General features: G+C 42.1%; 1 protein-coding gene across 26 annotated transcripts in view; it reads left to right on the top strand.

Moving 5' to 3' along the window:
* The window catches only part of LOC113018655 (adhesion G protein-coupled receptor L3), a 265,269-nt gene that overhangs the window by 187,058 nt on the left and 58,421 nt on the right, over window positions 1-19,790 (top strand). For all 26 annotated transcript variants that reach the window (XM_026161934.1, XM_026161936.1, XM_026161935.1 and 23 more), the window contains 2 exons: window positions 10,197-10,380; window positions 17,727-17,849. In XM_026161934.1, coding sequence (XP_026017719.1) covers window positions 10,197-10,380; window positions 17,727-17,849 — 307 coding nt within the window. The remainder of the gene's footprint in view (window positions 1-10,196; window positions 10,381-17,726; window positions 17,850-19,790) is intronic.

Genomic DNA, 19,790 nt, shown 5'->3' on the forward strand with positions numbered 1-19,790 from the left:
GTCTTCATGCAGATGGTTTCAATTAAGCTGCACACTGCAGCCAGATGTTGTCTTTTTATATGTAGGCTCAGTAGCACGCATGCTAAGAAACATGTATTTCACACTGATCCCTCCGAGGCATGTCAGAAGGCATTTTGTTATTTATGGTTTTATATGGTTGAGTGTGCTCATATGTTTAAATGGGTTTCTGAGTGAAAGATGCTTTCAGCACAAATCAGGTGGTGTTCTGTTTTTCTTGTTGTCGACAGATGCCACAGGAGGACTAGAAATGCAACTATTGTCGGGTCTTTGTGTAGCCAAAGATCAGGGGCTCTCAAAGTTTTGATGTCTGAGTGCCAATTTAGAGAGCCAACATATGTATAATTGAAAAGAAATGCAGACATCAAAGACTTTGAGTTGGTATTTGTTGGGTTTCTCTTCAGGGGTTGAGGCTATAGGTTTGTAATTGCCATGTTTCTCTTTATGTTAGGTGGATGTTACATTTCTTGAAAATATAAGGAAGGTTTAGTCTGCTGTGATGGGTAGAAAAGAAATGCTCCCTTGAGCTTGTTATGTGCTGCTATATCATAGCAGAACAAGAACTGTGGCTGAGTGAAATGTACAATGGTCCATTCATTCCCTGTTGGAGTTAAGAGTGTCAACGCTGGGCCTTAAGTTGATAACCCTCAAGTGCCATAGACTAATATAATATCTTAAAATTAGAAAAACAAATTGTTGAGGGGCAGCATACCTCTTCATTTTGTTTCTTACTATAATGATCGTATCGTCTGTACTATATCCTCCAATTAGCCAATCTGAGACAAATATTTTATGAATATCACACGTATAGCGATTAACATCCATATTTAAGAAAACCCCAAATTATTTAGGTTTTTAATCCTTTTTGATTTTCGCATAAATTGGTGTTACAGTCTCTGCTTGGGCTCGTTTCGCGTGTCACGTTCAGCACATGTTGCTGGCATGTAACTTGGCGCTCAACAAACTTTGTGTCTGTGACTGAGTTTAGTTCAATACACCACAGAATACAAAATGAAATGAAAAAGTGCACCCAGATTTAAAAAACAGACTTTTTTTTTTTTTACTCATCGTGAGTGCCTGAGCCCACGAGCTCAATAGGAAAGTGTTTACAAAGGTCAAGTCTAGGGCTTTCATGATTAAGGTTATAAAATGTTTTAGCGCAATCTTGGAGCGCAGAATGGACAAACTTTGGTCAAACTTCCTGAAATGCGTTGGCAGAGACATTTCAGGGATATTGACTCATTCTGCGCTCCAGATGGGTTAATTGCGTTAAAAACTGACGCAAACTAAACTGCGTTAGTCGTGATGACCCTAGTTAAGTCAGAAAGATATTTTCCCACAGACTTCTATAGGACCAGAAGTCTTTTTGTAACCATGACAATCACCATCTGTAGGACTTCAAACAGAACGGCGCTTCCCCATTGGCTTCATTTATCCGACCTGGACTGCATCCATGTTTCATGCTCTCTGCGGTGCCGCTAAAAACCAACAATGCCACCGTCACCATGATTGGGTTCATGACTGTTGGCACAATATTTCATGCTAACAGTTACCCAGAGGCTCTACAGTGTAGACACAGCCGTGCCTCAAGAATCTTTAAAACACGCACAGACATCATTATATACCGTCGAAGATTTGGCTTTCATGTTTTGGGCCATGTTTTCACCTTACAATGTAAATCTATACATGACTGTGCACACAGCCCAGCTGCGCACCTTCCTCCTCTGTTCCGTTCCTGTGCTATGTTGACAAATTCACACAACAGTGAGGCGCTTTCACTTGACGAACTGGAATAATGGAGCAACATCTGTGGCCTTAAGTAAACACAGGCATTGACTGCACGCGCTGGCAGCCTTTGAGAGACTTTCACTGATTAGGGAAATTGGGCAATGTTTTCTCCAACAGGACCCTGGTGGTTGACATAAGTGGGATTAGCAGAGGAATACAAAGCAAATGAGAGCTGCACCTGCCGCTGCTGTCCCTCTGCTCGGAGAACACGCGTGGCGCCGAAAACAGACTGTGACAGCGCCGTGGGAAAAGGCAGGCTGCGGGAGTGCAGGTGCGGCGGAGTCGAAGGAGGTGCAGAGTCCAAAATAAAGTGCAGGGCTTGTGGTTGATGTCTAAATTAGATAAGGAGTGATTATTTCCTTAATTGAGGGCTTCTATCTTGTTTAAGTGGTAAACAAGTAAATGACATTTTAATTCATCTCATCGCGAGGTCTTTATCTTCTTCAGCTCGTCAGAGAATTTCAGCGCGAAGCTACTGTATATTTGCCGTTTTAGTCGCATATTCATAACCAATTCAACCTGTGGCAATTTCCCTGCCTCAGCTGAGCTTGTGTAGATACAACAATGATTAATTATGAGTGCCTCTGTATCTTTCCCGCTTGTTTGTAAAGAGTCGTATCTGCTACATGTCATAGCCAATTTAATCCCACTGAACAGAATTTGGCCTTGATAGAGCTACAAAGCATAAAATGATCAACGCACTATGTTCTGCATTTCCCCTGCAGGGATGTTTCTCTGCTGTGCCCTTTGATTCTGCATAAACAGGATAAAAACAACGCCCTGCCTCCCTTGCCTTTTTGGTCATTACTAATGGCAGCGTGTCTATGGGCAGAGACGTTATGGTTGTCCAATTACTGTGATTATATCCGTCCATGTTGTTCTAATGTCAAACAAAGTTGCTTTGAAGGTTTTCTTCCTTTTTATTTATTTCGTTTTAAAGCGAGCGAACGACTGTGCGGGAGTTGAGGGATGTACAGCACGTGAAAATATCCCAAATAATGTCTCATACCTCAGTAGGAGCCAAGTGAGTGTGGATTTGCGCAATACAGGGAGGATGTTGCGCTCCGACCCGAGATAAACTGATGGCGTGAAAAGATGACAGAGGGGGGGGCGGGGGAGTGTCGCAAAGCAGGATGACCTCAGAGCAGGCAGAAACACAGGGAGGATCCTTGTTCGGAAATGTAACGAGATGACAAAATGTTGGAAGATGAAGATTGCTACTTCCTCGGAAACAGAGGCCTCCACATCTGGCCTGCAGTGCAGAGCTCTCTCTCTGAATAATGAGGGCTTTCTCCTCACAGAGAGGAAGGTTCTGCTGATCAGTGTTGTGTAATAATTGAGAAAGTCCCGTGGTTATTTTTTGTGTGCGTGTATGCGTGTGTGTTGAGAGGATGTCTGGGTTATCCATACACGTGTATGCATACACTGAAATTCTGGTGTTCTTTGGTAAAGTCGTTATAATTTTTAAGGCCTGAAAATGAAAATCTGAACACTTTGAACACAATTCATGATCGTTTTAGAGTGTCTAGTCTTGAATAAAGTTTTCTGTGTCTTGCTTTAAATTAAAAGGCGAAGCAACTTGTGGACCAAAGTGCCGTCTACTGCAGGTTCATTCAAATTAAATACAAATGTTTCGCAGTATTGTTCAGTAGAAGGCTTTTTGGAGGAATCTGTGCAGCAATGAATTTTTTTTCTGTAATGAGAAAAAAGAAAATCAGAAAATCTCACATTAGATTTTCTATCTGAGTTGTTTTAGCATGAATACAGCTGCTGTACAGTTGCCTGTGCAAGCCTCTTTGCAACCCACCTCCACCTAAGCTCCAATTTGCCATGTGATTTCGGATTTAGAGTCATGTCACTGAAGCCTGCTCGGGGTTTAGTGCTGCTGTTCTCCCTGTTTTAGGCTTTCCATTAGGCCATGCTCATAACAATCTTCTTTTAACTGAAATGCAACCAAATAAGAAAATAACAGCATCACTTGTTGTATCACTGATTAACATCTATCCATTTTGTATCTCTTAGTGTAAGTCTTAAGGAAAGGATTGTTTTCTTCAGCTGTTGAGGTTAATAGAGTGTTTCTATCAAGACAGTAGTGAGATGAAACCTGAGACAGAAGGCAGAAATACAAAGGTAACCCCTCAGACACTCACCTACACAGAAGCAAACACCCACTTACTGAAGAAGGCTTGATAAAATATTAAAGCAGAAGGTTTCAGAGATTCTCAAAGAAGAGGGATGATATGGCTAGCAGCTAATATAGAACAGACAAGAAATGATGCTACAGCTTCATTTGAGCCCAGAGACAAGAAGTCAGATAGAAGATGACAGAGAGAACAAGGCATCCCACCTTGTTTATGTTCTTTCCCCCTACCATTTTGAGATCAGCCTTCAACGTCAGTGAGAGGAAACAAGCGAGAGGAACCAACTGGCAAACGGGAAGGGAGGAGTGTGGAGAAATGAAGGGATGAGAGCTAAGTGCACAGGGAGAGCCAACCAGGCTAGCCAGTCAGAGAGGAAAAAGAGGGGAGATCAGCCACAGCCAGAATCAATTTCCCAGACCCAGAGTTCATTTCATCAATCAGCGCACAGATAGAGGCACATACACTACGGGTTAGCTTGGGCTCTTGCCAAGCGCGCGCTAATGTCCACCTCTCCCTTTCTTCCTTCCTTCTGCATTGGTATAAATGGCCTCTGCACTGCAGCTTTTCATCATGCTTGTTCCAAGTGGAACATTCCAGCAGTGAGTCCAGCTAACGATTAGCATTTCCTCATGTACTGGGAACTGAAATATACTTTTTAACTGCTGCCTCACATTTCACCGTAGAAAAAAATAAACTAGCCAAAAAAAGAAGGGAGGGGGGTCTTTGGGAGTTTGCAGCACCAGAGTGAGATGCTACATTTGACAGATGGAGTGGCAGTGTGCTAATAGCAGCAAACCACCACCACACATGCACAGTAGGACTTAACTGCACAGACTATGATGATAACAGTGGTGTTCCACCTCCCACCCTCACCCCTTCTGCATTTCTCTAACTGCAAATGTGCAGTGTTCTCAGCCCCAATCAAGAAATGATTAAAGTGCATAGGTTTCCAGCTTTAATTCAAAGGCTTTAAAAAAGTGTTGCATTAACTGTTTAGGAATTACAGCCATTTTTATAGATATTCTCCCAATTTCACTGCCTCAAGGGTAAAATGGGCAAATTGACATAACTTTAAATAAGAGGATTGTTTTTTATATTTCAATGAAAGCTCTTTGTAGCCTGCGAGTGCTGTATTTCCTCCACCAAGATGCTGTGCTTGGCCATTTCTGCAGATTCCTTAAATTGCTGCTTGTTTGAGTCTCTCTGCTTTCAGTTTTAGCTTCAGTGGCTGGAAAACATCTGTTGGGTTGGGATCAGGTGAACGACTTGTCTATTCAAGTATGCTATTTCATTACATTTAGAAACTCTTGGGTTGCTTTTGCAGTGTGCTTTTGGCCATTATCTAGTTGCCCTGTGAAGTGCTGCTTATAATTTTTGCAGCATTTGGGGGAATGTAAGCAGAGAGTATAGCTCTCAGAACTTCACAATTCATCCTGCTGCTTCTATCAGCAGTCACATGATCAATAACCACTAGAGGCCCACTTTCACTGGCAGCCATACTTGCCTGTTGTATGGCTGCATGGATAGATGGATACGGATATCACCAATTAATCTAACAAGCATGCCTTTGGACTTGTTAGCTCCTGGGAATTGTTGGGTATTTTAGCTGTCTAGTAGCCTGACGATGTAGGCAGGGCTAGCGTGTTCCTCAGGTCCATCAGTTTAATAAAAAGATTTTCTGGATGTGTTTATTTGTGCTAAACACAGCCATTAACCTTTTAGGTCCAGTGAAAGAGCTTTGATCATTTTTTCTTTGGTTTGTTGTCTTTTCCATTAATTCTGGGGTTCAACAATGGTTTAACATGTGGGTGGATTTAATTTAAGAGTTCAAACATAAGAGCTGTGGACTGCAAAATGACAACTTTCGACGTGAGCAAATGGCCAGGGTCTTCACTGGAAAAGGGAAAGTTGACTTAATGACTGTTAGTATTTCCCTTTAACTGCATTTTTTCACTTTTACTTTATTTAATTAATGTTATTATTTTTATTCATTCATGTTTCAAAGCAAACCTCTTTAACCTACTGCCTGTGCCAAGAAACTTTGCTTTTTGATCAATCCATGGCAACATATTGCAGACTAGAGATTTGCCTTTGGGTGAAAGATCTTGGAGAAAAAGTAAAATGTGACAGCCTGATCTAATGGGAAGACGGGTAAAGATGCCGCTAGCTTTCGTAAATAAAGAACACGGTGTCACCACTGAGTATTCACAATGGATTGCTTCACAAAATAGCGTCCATTGAAAAACAGTTGAACATTAGACATAAACAGTTTGGAATATTAGGTTAAGAGCTTGGTGTCCTTTTCCTGCCTATACTGGAAATTTGAAGCTAACCAAAGTAACCATTTACCCAAACTTCTCACAAATATGGAAACAGGAAATCATGACTACCCTGGATTTCTCCAAAGGGAAGCCAGATTTGCTGCCAGCATCTCTAAAGCCTATTATTTAAACATGTGCAATATTTCCTTAATGTACTCAGGTTGAAGGTTGGACTTTGGGCCATTGTGGCATCTTGATTCTCTTTGTTTTCAGTGGTTCTGTTGTAGATTTGTTGCTGTATTTGGGATCATTGTCCTTTTGTCCTTTTGTTTTAGCCTCATATGGTCTCATATTTGAATCTAGAATACTTTGATACACAGAGGAGGTCACCATCGCTCAAGGTGCCCAGACCCTGAGCCCATTGAACAAGCACAAGTCGTCATCTTTCCACCACCACTATGATTCAGGATGATTTAGGCGTTTGTGCTGATACGCCATGTTTAGTGTTCTCAAACGTGGTGCTCTACATCAGCAGTCCCCAACCCCCCAGGCCGCGGACCGCTACCGTGAGTCATTTGGTACCGGGCCGGAAGAATTGAGGCTCGGGTTTGAAATTCATGGTTTTCAGGGGTTTTATCGGTTTTTAGCGTTATTTTTTAAAATCATTTTTATCGTTAACTCGGTTTCCCTGGGTCTTGTCCCGTGTGTTATGAATCAATCTTCTTTTTTTGTTACAGGTACTGGTTTAATTTTGTTGTATTTATCCGCAACACCTTAAAGGCCGGTCCGTGAAAATATTGTCGGACATAAACCGGTCCGTGGTGCAAAAAAGGTTGGGGACCACTGCTCTACATTATGGTCAAACACATCCAATTGGGTCTCATCTGCCCAAAGTTACAGAAGTCTTTTTGTTTGTTCAGACGCAGCTTTGCAAAGCTAAGCCATGCTGCCATGTTGTTTAACCCTTCCAACCAAACTTGGCTGCCATGAACTTGAACTTTTAACATTCTAACTGAGCCCTGTAGAGTCTGACATGTTGCTCTTGGGGTTTTCTAGAGTTTCCCTTAGCCTTGCATTGCACCCTGGAGTGCATTTGCTGAGATGTCCACTCCTGGGAAGATTGTGGCATTGTGCTAATACACAGCTGAATGCTCCAAACCAGACTATTTGCTAATTAAGTACATTTGGTTAGCAGCACTTGGTTACAAGGATGTGCTTATTTTTTCACAGGAGTGCATACAATCACATGACTTTACCTACAAGAAATCTAATAAAAGTATATCCATATACTGCTTGACTAAATATCTGACATTTCGGCAACACGTTCAGCCTTTAAATTGCAGATTGTTTAAGGCCCTAAAAGAAAGTGCTCATTCATTGCTGCAGTGTACGAACAGATGAACACGGGGTGACACAGTGTATTGGCACAGAAGCTATTTTTCCTTCGCTGTGACCTTTATCTGAAATTATTTTAGCCGTCAAAATTGTTGCATATTATTTTACAAAACACAGGCCTGAAATGAGCACAAAAAGTATTATGATAATGGGAGTTTCGGTGCAGAAGGAGAAAGTTTGCCTTGGATTTTCCTTCCAACACAATTTGTCTGTAGCTTCTTCATCATAAACCAGCCCGGCTGCCGGTTATTATAAACACTGAAGAATACATTTTTGCATTACAATGTAATGGCATATTGGAACCGCATGCTCAATTTCAGGTCTTATCAGGTCTAGCATATACTGTCAGTCCAACACAGTGACAATATCCTATAGTGTTTGTGTCATAATATCATTCTCTGGTTTAAATGAGGTAAAGATTTGCATGCTCTATACATATTAATAACAGTAATGAGTAATTTGTGTCACAGTGGTTTGGTTAATCTGTTGCATCCAAATGACGCGGCGTGCATCAATGTCAGCTTTATTGCTTTTCTTTTAGCTGATCTAATAAAAAAAATAAAATGCCTGAAGGACCAGTGTGAGAGCCGATCCTTTATTCCAATATTAATTTCGGACGTCACGTTTTCTGATCCAGCCCTCCAGCCCCAGGATTGGACTGGTCTGCCACCTTGTTCTCCTTTTGCATCTATTGTGCATGTGGAAGAAAAAAAGCGAGACGACCTCGTCTGCGAGTCCATCAATCGTTCCCCCCCGAAGAACCATTATTTCAGTGTTTTAAGAAGTGCTGAAAGCAAATCTTGCAGGAGGGAACAAAGAAGGGGAAAAAAAATGTCAGTGCCTGAAGAAAGAGAGCTCCTTAATTGAGAGTGAATCAACCTTTGCCTCTAGCTGAATGTCAGAAGGTGTGATTGGAGATTGGCTGCAGATAATGAATAATTACATCAAAGTTGGTGCACTGCTTGTGCGTGTGTGTGTGTGTGTGTGGCTGTATTACCCGGCACGGCTTGCAGTCGGCGTATGTGCCTGCCACTGACTTTGTGTATGTTCCTGTATACTAACAGGTGCAGAGGTGTGTGCTCTCTCTTGCGTCAGCCTCTGAGTGCTGTGTGTGTCTGTGACTGTGTGTGGGCGGATTAATGTGTACAGGGTATGTTTTGAATGGGGAACAGCCAGCTGGTGCTATTTGAAATTCCCAATCAGTGCTCTGACTCCTCTTGCTATCACGGTGGCTGGAGACAAACATAAAGTTAAAATTATAAAGTATCCGAGGCTGGGGGAGCTATTAGATTTATTCCACGTGACTGTAACCCCCACCCCCACCTTTTTTTTTTATGAGGAATGCTTTTAATACACTCGAGCACATGGCTCCTCTTATCGCCTTTAGCTTTATCCCCATGCTGTTGTGGAGTCGTACTAAAGCTCTTATTCCCCTTCATAAATCCATTGATCAAAAAAGAGAGGGCGTTCTGTGGTGTGGCATTACCAACGTTCACGTGCACCTTCACTTCCACTTTCGGGATGTCACAATTGCACAAACTGTCACAATTGCTTTTAAAGAAGCGTAAAGAGGGAATCCAAATTTGACCTTTTTTTTTTTTTTAAACTGAATTAAATCTGTGATTTTCATGATGAAGCCCGGAAAAGCGACTATTACTAGCATTATTAGCCACCTACTGCACTGTAATGGCTTAGAAACAGCTTCTTTTTTTTGTCCCAGCGGCGGTCAGGCTCTTTTAGCTCTTTCGGAGCACTGGTACCAGGAATGAATTGCCTTGCTTGACCAATTAGTATTCCATTCCTAAATCTCGCCATTGGCATTTTTAAATCTTTAATGGCTCTTAATTTTTCATCTTGTCTGGAGGATGTTCTTGTTTCCTCCTTGCTTACCCACTCCGGCATTGTTGCGGGGAAATTAAAGATGGCATATTAGTCCTTCGACGACATTAATATGCAGAGAAGATCCGATTCGAATGGCTGCAGATAGCTGCTGCTGCTAGCAAAGATCTTTTACATCCCTTGAAAATTGTTGTGTTATAATTATTAATTTTTATAAAATTTATTTATCCATTTATTTTGTAGTGCGTTTGTGCATTGGGATTGTCTGCATGGAAGAACATTTATCACACCAATTAAAGACCGTTGCCTTAAGTCATGTAAGAATTGGTCTCTGGACTTGTGAGCACTGACTCTGATTCATTTACATGATTATTTTTTTTCTCCCTGTAGATAAAAGCAAACAGCAGCAAAAACACAAGAGAGCAACATCCATTGTCATTACAGATTCAGGTGTCGCTGCTGCAGGTCGATGATCCATGTCTTTTAAGTGAATGGGAAATAGACTCGTGAAATTGCTCAATATAAAAATTATTATGAAATTTAAGCTAAAATGAAAAAGAGAAAGGGGTGAAAAAAGAAACTCTCCACGCTTCTTCCTCGCACAGTCCCACAGGATTGTGCGATTTGTTTCTCAGTGCTCAGCTCCCTTTGATCTTCCTTCACTCAAACCATTTACCACATCGCCACGTCAAGCTGCCGCAGTCCCAGGCCAGCTTAGCTTCCGCTCACTAAATCAATGATTTGAACTCCCTAGGCCATGGTGGAGACCGTCAACAATTTGCTACAGCCGCAGGCCCAGGCGGCTTGGAGGGAGCTGAGCACAGGCGAGCAGCTGAGGGCCGCCACCATGCTGCTGGACACGGTCGAGCAGGGAGCCTTCGTCCTGGCTGATAACCTGCTCAAGACGGACATCGTGCAAGAGAACACCGACAACATCCGTAAGTATGCACAGCCACGCTTGCAGTTTGCATGTTGTCATGTAAAAAAAAAAAGCAAAATAAAACACGTACATGTATGCAAAATCAGATGATTTGTAAGAAAGAGAGTGCCAGTTTACAACACACTGACTAATGCATTCCTTTGAAAGTATACGGTATATGGTAAATGAAACATTTACTATTTTATTGCCTCCTTTTCTAATGATCATTAAGCAATATAGTATGTGTGGTAATGTGTTTAATGTAGTGGCTGTAGTCATTAAACAAAAACGGTTGTTTACCAAGTTAAAAATACACATTAATTATTTGAAGTTATCTAAATGTTTGAATGAGGGGAAAACCTCATGGACGGATTTCTCTTTGCTTTCTTTTTTTAGGGTGGATGGATGAATGGATTGATGGATGAATGGATTGATGGATGGATGTATGAATGAGTGGATGGATGGATGGATGGATGGATGGATGGATGGATGGATGAGTGGATGGATGGATGAATGAGTGGATGGATGGATGGATGGATGGATGGATGAGTGGATGGATGGATTGGTTGGATAGATGGATGAATTAGTGGGTGGATGGCTGTATTAGTGGATGGATGAGTGGATGGATGGATGAGTGGATGGATAAGTGGATGGATAGATCGTTACATGGATGAGCGGATGGATGGATGATAGATGGTTGGATGTATGGATAGACGGATGAATTACAGGTGGATGGCTGTATTAGTGGATGGATGGATGAGTGGATGATAGATGGGTGGATGGTTGGATGGATGAATTAGTGGATGAATTAGTGGATGGATGGATGAGTGGATGATAGATGGATGAATTAGTGGATGGATATATGGATGAGTGGATGGATGTGAAATTGAATGCCAGCGAGCACATTACATTTAATTTGGCGTTCTTTGTTTGAGTGAACCAGCTTGGGTAGAATTATGTTCTCAAGCTGCTGGGAAACAGATTATTAGCTCATCTGGAAGACACTGCATTTTCCAATTATGACAGACAATCATAAGATGAGTTTAAAGAGCCGAGCGTTCGTTTCTGTCGTTGCATTTTTATTTGCTATCGTTTGTTTTTCCCAGTATTTTTCTCTCACGTGCCTAAAGAGCCTTGGCCGATCTTGCTTGTTGCACAGGCACACGAAGTTCACCACGCAACTATTGATCCCCTCGCGCTGACAGGGGAGCTTTTGAGGTGTTGGATCAAGTGTGAAGGTCACTGGAGTAATGCTCTCTGTCTTGCAGGAGGTGAAATCTGGCAGGGCTGCTTATAGCTGATGGCAGCCGGCTGTAAACTGACAATTATCTCTAATGATTGTGTTTATATTCGTGTCAGTTATTAGCAGGAATTAACCACTGGTGCTGCAGATCAGGGATCGGTGCTCATTATTCAGTGTATAAATACCAAGCGAGCTCAGATAATAGAAGTTGTGTCATTACGGTTGTCTCTGGTGGGGTAATTCCAAACTGGATGCATCCGTCGCTGGGACTTTCTTTTTTTTTGCAGCTTACATCGAGAACCGTGTAAAACTTAAATAATTGGAGCTAGCGGGGCAAAAATAATGCCATGATGTATCGCCCTATTCTCTGAAGACATAGGATTTTTATCCCATCCCCCCCCCCAAAGTTCCTGCTGCCATGGCAACCTAAAAATATAGGTCTGCTGGCTTAAAAGGAGGCGAGCGTAAGGAGAATTAATAAAATGGGTTTTATTGTATCTGGCACACAATTCATCTGGGTATTAAGGAGATTCTGGGCTCGTTTGGAGAAGGGGGGATGAAACGATGCCTGCAAAACACGAGTGAGATTTTATAGCACACTGTGGTAGTCTGGTTAATTATGTGCTGGTGACATGTTTACTGGGCCTTATCTCTCTGTTTGCTGGGCTTTTTTTTTTTCTTTTTACCCAGCCAGTCGCCTCCTGCAATCCCTCATGCCATGCAGGGTAGTTAAATGAGGACAAGGGGGCCCTTCCAAACATTTGTAATCACTACAGCAGCTAATTACTTATCCCTCACTTTGCCTTGCATGTGACATTAAGAGAGTGTGTGTGTGTGTGTGTGTGTGTGTGTGTGTGTGTGTGTGTGTGTGTGTGTGTGTGTGTGTGTGTGTGTGTGTGTGAGAGCAGGTGCACTGCACTTAAGACACCTGGAGACGTCCTTTCAGCGTCAGGCCGAGCTGGTTCTCTCGCTTTAAAGCGAATCTCGAACCCTTTTTAAAAAGCCTTGCTATAATTTTAGGCTCAAGCTGATAATGAGATCTATTCTGTGCGCTTTCAAAGAAGGATATTTCTGCAGTCATTGTGTCTGTGTTTGTGTTTACGCGTCACGCTGCGTGTGCCCGTCTCGAGCTTTTGTCTGCGAGAGAGCGCGCGCTCCGCTCTCTGCATGATAATCTTGTGAACAGATTTCTGCCGATTAGCGTGTTATTTAAACCAGCTTTGAAGGTATAGCCTTCGGGGTCCAACAACTCCTATGGCATCAAAGAAATTCCCTAAAGCCCGTCGTAAGCTCTTTTACACAACCGCACAGGGGAAAAGAAAGACAGCAAGGGGGAGAGGGAGAGAGGGAGGGAGACGGAAAAATGCTTCCTTTATTCAGAAGGCAGCCTCTTGGAATCCAGGGAACAGTAAGCTATCTGGGGTATTGTCTTAGCTAAGTTGAATAGGAATGTATCACAACCCCCTGGCCTTTACAAAAGCGCAGGAGAATGCTAATACAAAAGATTTTTTTTATGGGAAACCCTGGTATGAGAACAGATCCAAAGGCAGGATTAAATGTGGCCTCTTCGTAGCTTCCTGTTGGCTGTAACCTTTATCAAAGTCAGAGGTGTCACAGTCCGCTGACGTGAGATCATCAGCTGAATGCCTTATCGGCCTTAATTAAGTTTCTTTTTCTTACACTGAATCAATTTTTGTTTCAAGTTGAGATTCTCCACTACAGACTAATCTGCCTGCTAGTTCAAGTAGAACTCTGGATAGGCTGCCACTCCTGGCGAGTCGCATTATAACTGAGTGGCATTTAGCTGGCAGCGGATGTCTGGACTGATCGTAGCCGGCAGTCACCTCATTCAAACGGTGTTTTGGGTGAACTGGTGTGGCTCGCTTACTCGAGAAGGCGACCTGTAAGTGGAAAGGCTGTTGCAGAGGCCTGGGTTCGAGTCATTATCTGCGTGTCGCTCTCCCACTCGGCCCCTGCGTTACTGTTCTCCTGACTATCCTATCAATAAAGGCTAGGAAAAAAAAGACGTGATTGTTACTATTTTTCAGAACGCATTCCTCAAACTGATCATGTCGCCATCGTTAGAAAGCATAAAAAAAACGTAGCAGAGACATGTAAGTCAAAGAAATCCGTACCAAGCTGGCAACCGCCATCTTTTTGTCTTTGAGCCAAACATCACTGGTTAGGTGTCTGACTGCCGGCTGAGGCTCAGCAGGTAGAGCGGGTTGGCTACTAATTAGAAGGTCAGTGGATTGATCATTGACTCCTCCAGCCCGCACGCTGGAGTACCCTTGGGCAAGATACCGAACCTCAAGTTGCCCTTGAAGCATCCATCAGAGTGTGAGAGTGTTTGTGTGTGTGTGAAGGTAAGAAAGCACTTCGAAGTCGATAAAAGTATGAATGCATGTATGAATGGGTGAATGGGACTTGTAGTGGAAGGCAATTTGAGTGCTGAAGTGAGTAGAAAGGCGCTGGATGAAAGTGTCTGTAGTACAACTTTAAAAAGTCCTATTTGAGCACCAATCCATTTACCATTGCACGCTCATGTGGTAGCACTTTGTCAATCAAAGTAGACACAGCCTAAAAGTGTCTCTTTTTTTCTATCCATTTTCAGTTTAAATGGGACTACAATTTACAAAATAAACATTATACTTTAATGAAAAAAACAAAAAAGACCCTCAACGAAAAAGAAATGTTTCCTAAGATTATATTTTTCACACACTTCTATGCATTTGGACATACTTTTTGAAACCAGAGTAGCCACCCCCTGCTGGCCGTTAGAAAGAATTCACCTCACTGGCCATCTTTTATCCACAGTTTGTGCTTTACATGAGAGGTCAGAGGTCGAGGCAATCTTGTGAATGCCATAACTTAAAAATGTGGTCACTTGGGATTTTCAAATTGAATCCTGGTGACCTTGACCTCAAGGTCAGAGGTCAACTTTTCTGAAAAACACCTAGGATTTTGACCTTTATACCACAGGTGCATCTACAAGGATGCTGAGGGGTGGCTCTGGTGAGTGCCAGTTTTTTTTATAAGGATTAAGAAGAAGACGTAGGGTCTTACAGCTTTTCATTTGCTGTTTTCCTGCGGTTTCGGTTTTTACTGTAAGCTGGTCACTGCTTGTTGGACTGTCCCATTGTTTTTCCATCTCATGGAAGTCTGTAGGTGTCTAGATTACAATATAACCTATTAATACCATTTCCGTTACTGTTTCTTCAGCTTATACCAGATTTTACACATTTGCAGTGACATTTCTTTACAAGAGCTGCACAATCGTGGCTAAAACTGTAATCTCTTACATAAACGTCAGCATTGTTTACTTACACCCACAGCCTCTATTAATCCACACCGCACATTTAGAAATGTGCATTTGTGTAACTTCTTTTCTGTATTTCTACCGAGCTGTGAATCAGCAGACTCATCTCAGCGCTCTGGGAGTTAATTTGACATTTAGGAATGCCTAGACTTCACACAGGTCACCTGTACTTAAGAGAGGAGCACACTAGACTGCTTTATTAAATTGAATTGTATCATGCCGTAATAACTTTGATGGAACGAGATTTTTATTTGAGCCAGGCTCCTATCAGCAGCTCATTTTCCTCTGCTGCGTGACACCAGAGTCTTTGAACCATAAATTAGGAGCTCGGTGCTCGCTTCAGACACAACAGCTGTTGAACTGCTGCAGAAGCGAGCTTGTCTTGTCCCGTCGGTCTTTATTTTCTCCTTGCATCGTTCACTCTCTGTGCTCTTCAAGAGAAAAAGATTCCTCAGAATGAAGGTGTCTTTTTTTTTAATAAAGCAAAGACAGCCTTTGTTGTTACAGTTTAGGGGAAAAACAACATTGTCATGTGTAAACTGTACACAGTCGCAACAGATAACTTCTTCTGTCAATGCTGAGTGAATCAAGTGAGGATGTGTTGTATTTAGAGCTCTTTGGCGATGCAGTGATTAATAAAACCAGCTGCTACACGATGAATGCTTTTTGGAATCAATATAGCAATTGGAGGTTTCTTTGCAGTTTGCTAGCATCTGCTCCAGCTGTTAGCTGTAAGATTTTCTGACTACAGTTTAAATATTCCATCAGTCGTAATCAATAACAAATTTCTTACCCAGGCTTGTGTTGTTGCTTGGTGTAGGTACAGTGATATACAAAGCATAATTACTCTACCGCTCTAAAATGCTGGCTTTTGAAAAACTGCTTTTCTTCATGTACCTATGAAGCATAAAAACTGATGAGAGAAGTTGTAAACGACCAGTAATGAATGGATTTGGATGACTTATGATTTTTAATCTAATATCTGTTACCATCACGAATGGGACATGTTATTACCTAATGCGAGCTTATCATGTGAAAAGTTTGATTGATCATCAGAGGAAACTTTGTTATGTTAGCATAGTTTGAAACTTTGGTGCTGATTAAAGAAGCAATAGATCTTTCTAGTTGAGTTGCCGGAGCATCAGCTAATAATAGCGTCAAAATGCAGCTCTAAAAAAATGACTTTCTTTTGGAAAAATGCTGAAAAAGTGATGATTTCCTGCAGCGTTGTCTGCTACTCCCTCCACTATCCAGTGCAATCTGGCTTCCCTAAATATAAATCGGAGTAGCTTGTTGACGAGGCCAGATGTTTTTTCACCAGTTAAAGATGCTGATCAGTTTGTCCTATCCGGTGTTTAGGTGATGACGTATGAACCCTGTTTCCGGGTCGAAACTACTCTGCGTTTATTAATGCTGTTGTCTTTTTAGCGTGTTTTATTGCTTTGTATCTTGTTCTATTAAATCTCAACAAGCCCCTACAAAGTCAGTGATCACTGTTGGCCTCTCTCATTTTTTATTGTCACTGTTCATTTTAAACTCAGTTTTTAAAGCCTTACGATAACTACAGCCTAGCCCATGCAGCTGTATGTTAATGACTAAGCTTTTATTGTGGATGGATTATCTCAGTTGTTCTCCTGACTGAAGTTCAGTGCGGATACAGGATTCTGTCATGTAATTGCATCTGTCCCAAACTATCAGGAACCCTCACATTAAAAAGTTAGCGTTCATCCTCCAGCTTCACTGTCTTTATGTTATGCTAACCATAGCTGTTTAGCTAGCCACCACATAGCACATCATTATATAAAGCTAATCCAACTTCAGTAACCCTACAAATGTCGCTGCTGTTTACTTTTCTGTCTTCAATTATGTTGGAAGTGATAGCAGAGCTGTACGTTTTAATTTTTTCAGAAATCTCTCGGTCAGAACATGCTATATCATGTTTAGGTGGGAACTAGCGAGCTAACGTCCGGCTAACTTCTCACTCTGTTAAAGTTAATAAACTCTGTTTTCATGGATGCCTGGATTTTAAACGTAATTGTTACACCTGGTAGAGCAGCCACATCGAACATTTTATTACAGATGAAATAATTTAGCCAGTGACTGTCTGTGATGCTGCAGTGTATGTTTTACTTTGGGACCTGAGGCAGAGGTTGAGGTTGGACCCGGAAAATGGCTAATGACGTCAGACTTAAAGACGGTTATCCATGAAGGGAGTTGCAAACCCTGGTGTTTATCTTTTTCTGGGGCCAGTGCTTCAAACTCAAGCCAAGTTTATTGCTTCTTTAACCATCTTTGCTCATGTCATCAATTAAAATGATAAAATTGCATTAGATAATACAACATGTCATTAAAATAAAGCAGTGATTGTTTGACTGTGTACATATTTTATGAAGACTTTTCAAAGTGTTCCCAAACTTTTGGGTACTGCTCTGCATGCTTATTTACGGGCTTGGAAAAACAAAAATTTGATACAATGATTCAGTCGGTTGCTTGTTGTTGTTCTTCCCAGGAGCCATTTTGTAAACCAGTCATGGAAGTCATAGAAAAGTAAAAAAAAATAAGTAAAGTCAGCTTGGTTTGAATTGGGGAAAGGAACATCCAGCTCTGTGTCAAGGCTATAACTCTGAGATTTTTTATTAATGTTGTAAAAGAAGTGAGTCAGACAAAATACTTTCCATGTACTCGATACTCTAGCTAAATTCTTAGTTGAGAGACAGGACCCCAGTGTCCAAAGCGGTTGCTGTAGCCCTCTATTGATTGCTTAATGTTGTTTGCTTGCTTGGGTTTGTTCTATTTTGTGCAGAGCTGGAGGTAGCGAGAATGAGCACAGATGGGAATTTGCCTGATCTGAAGTTCCCACAATCCGGAGGACAAGGCAACTCTATCCACCTCTCAGCGAACACACTGAAGCAGCACGGAAGAAACGGTAAGAAGTTCGACCTTTTGAATTTGCTTTTATTGCTCCCGTATTGTGGGTTTGAAGTGCAATCTTGGCTCATGCGCGCCTTCACTCTGTGTTTTATTATTCATGGTTATGATAAATTTAAGAGAAAAGTTTCAACTTTGCTACAATAGAAATATTGTTATGTTACTTGGCTTACGAGAGCTGCTGTAATTAATCAAAAATTCTTTTGCTGTTTGTCGTCTTTTCTTTTTTGCTTCTTCCACTTGTGTCATTGCATGGGCCTCCATTGGTTTTGGAGGAATTTTATCACAGATGCTGGTGAATAACTTTCGCTTTGCTTCCCCAGTCCTTTGTTGGTCTGCATATAAAGCGCTTAGATCTTTCTGCAGCCTCTGAATAAGACCCTGGCTGTTGAATTAGTTACATTCAAGCTCTGCCACTAAACTGTAAATGAGGCAGTTAGACTCTATACATAGATATCTTTGGGAGCAGTGTCGCCCCATTTTTAGACTTTTATTATCAGCTCATGCAAATCAGAATCGACTCAAGCTGCGTCCCCGTGTCTGTGCTGGATGACTAAGTCCATGTCCAGCCGTGCCCAGGCGGATCATTATAGCAGGGTGGCGAATATTTCCCCGATATGCAGTTCCACAGCACCCAAATTGTTTTCTTTTCATCAGAGTGAGTGATCTCAGACACGGCGGGAGGGAACTTTGAATGCACAAAAGTGAGACAGCAGGAGGCAATGGGGAGAGGAAAAAGGAGGAAATGATTAACAAGAAAAATGGTTGCCTTTGTCAGTGCCAATAGGAGTCCTGTTTTTTTTATTTAAGTCTGATGATTTCTGAATGATTTCTGCTTTTCTGCCTCGTGTGCAGCCATATTTGTAGCCCTGTCTGTTGTCTGTACTATGTGCTGCTCTGACTTCAGATTTAAGAAGCTTTGTTTAGTGAGTGGGTCCATTCGTTATCACTTTTAGCATTTTTCTAATTTGAGTGTGCTGTGTGAGCGGTATAAATAACACGACAGGTTATCATGTGCATTGTTTTCACATTATGTAAGTAGTACTGCACCCTAGGTTTGTGGACACAATCCAAAAAAACATTGAGTATAAACCATTTTAAACTATAGTTCAGATACCTCGGCTCTCTGGTGCAAGAAAAGAAAGTGGCATCAACGGCGGAAGTACACTCAAGAATCGTTCAGGCGGCAGCGGCGGCTTTCGCCTCCCTCCGATGGTGCATCTGGAAGAAGACAAACGTCACCCTCATCACTAAATCCGCCTGTACTGCACACTGGTATTGCCCATTCTTCTCTATGGATCCGAGACCTGGGTCATAATCAAGCACGACCTCAACAAGCTCGAGGTCTTCCAAATGTGCTGTTTGCATCAGATTCTCAGTGTCGCTCGGTGACCGTCTCAGCCACAGCGTGGTATGTAGTCAGTGTCACCAGCAGCCCTCGATGGAAGAGCTGATCTAGAAGTGACGACTTCATCTGCCGCATGAGTGACCATCGCCTGCCATATCGCATTCTGCTGTAGCAGCACCCCACTGGAGACATGCGCCCAAGAAGAGTTGGATCAAGCAAATTGAAGATGATCTTAAACAACGACGTCTCATCCTCGATCAAGCAAAGGTCAAGGCCAGATATCACAAGGCCTGGAAGTGCATCGTTGACCAAGATGGAAACCCTACGGCACCCACTGCGACGTATTGGCTTCGGGCGACCTGTCCTCCTGACCGCCAGCTAGGGAAAAAAGAAGAAAGAAAGAAAGAAACTATAGTTCAATGTCTTTTCACGGGACATCTTTAAAGGGGACGGGACATGATTTAAAGCCACTGGTTGAGGAAGTTTTAGCCAATAGTCAAAGCACTCAATCATCACTGAAAGCGAGCAGGAAACTGTTTACTGTCTGAAAACATGTTTAGCTTGGAAGACTGGCCAGTGACTCTCCTATCA

Source organism: Astatotilapia calliptera, chromosome 3 (genome assembly GCF_900246225.1).
Source record: "Astatotilapia calliptera chromosome 3, fAstCal1.2, whole genome shotgun sequence".
Classification (NCBI taxonomy): Eukaryota; Metazoa; Chordata; class Actinopteri; order Cichliformes; family Cichlidae; genus Astatotilapia; species Astatotilapia calliptera.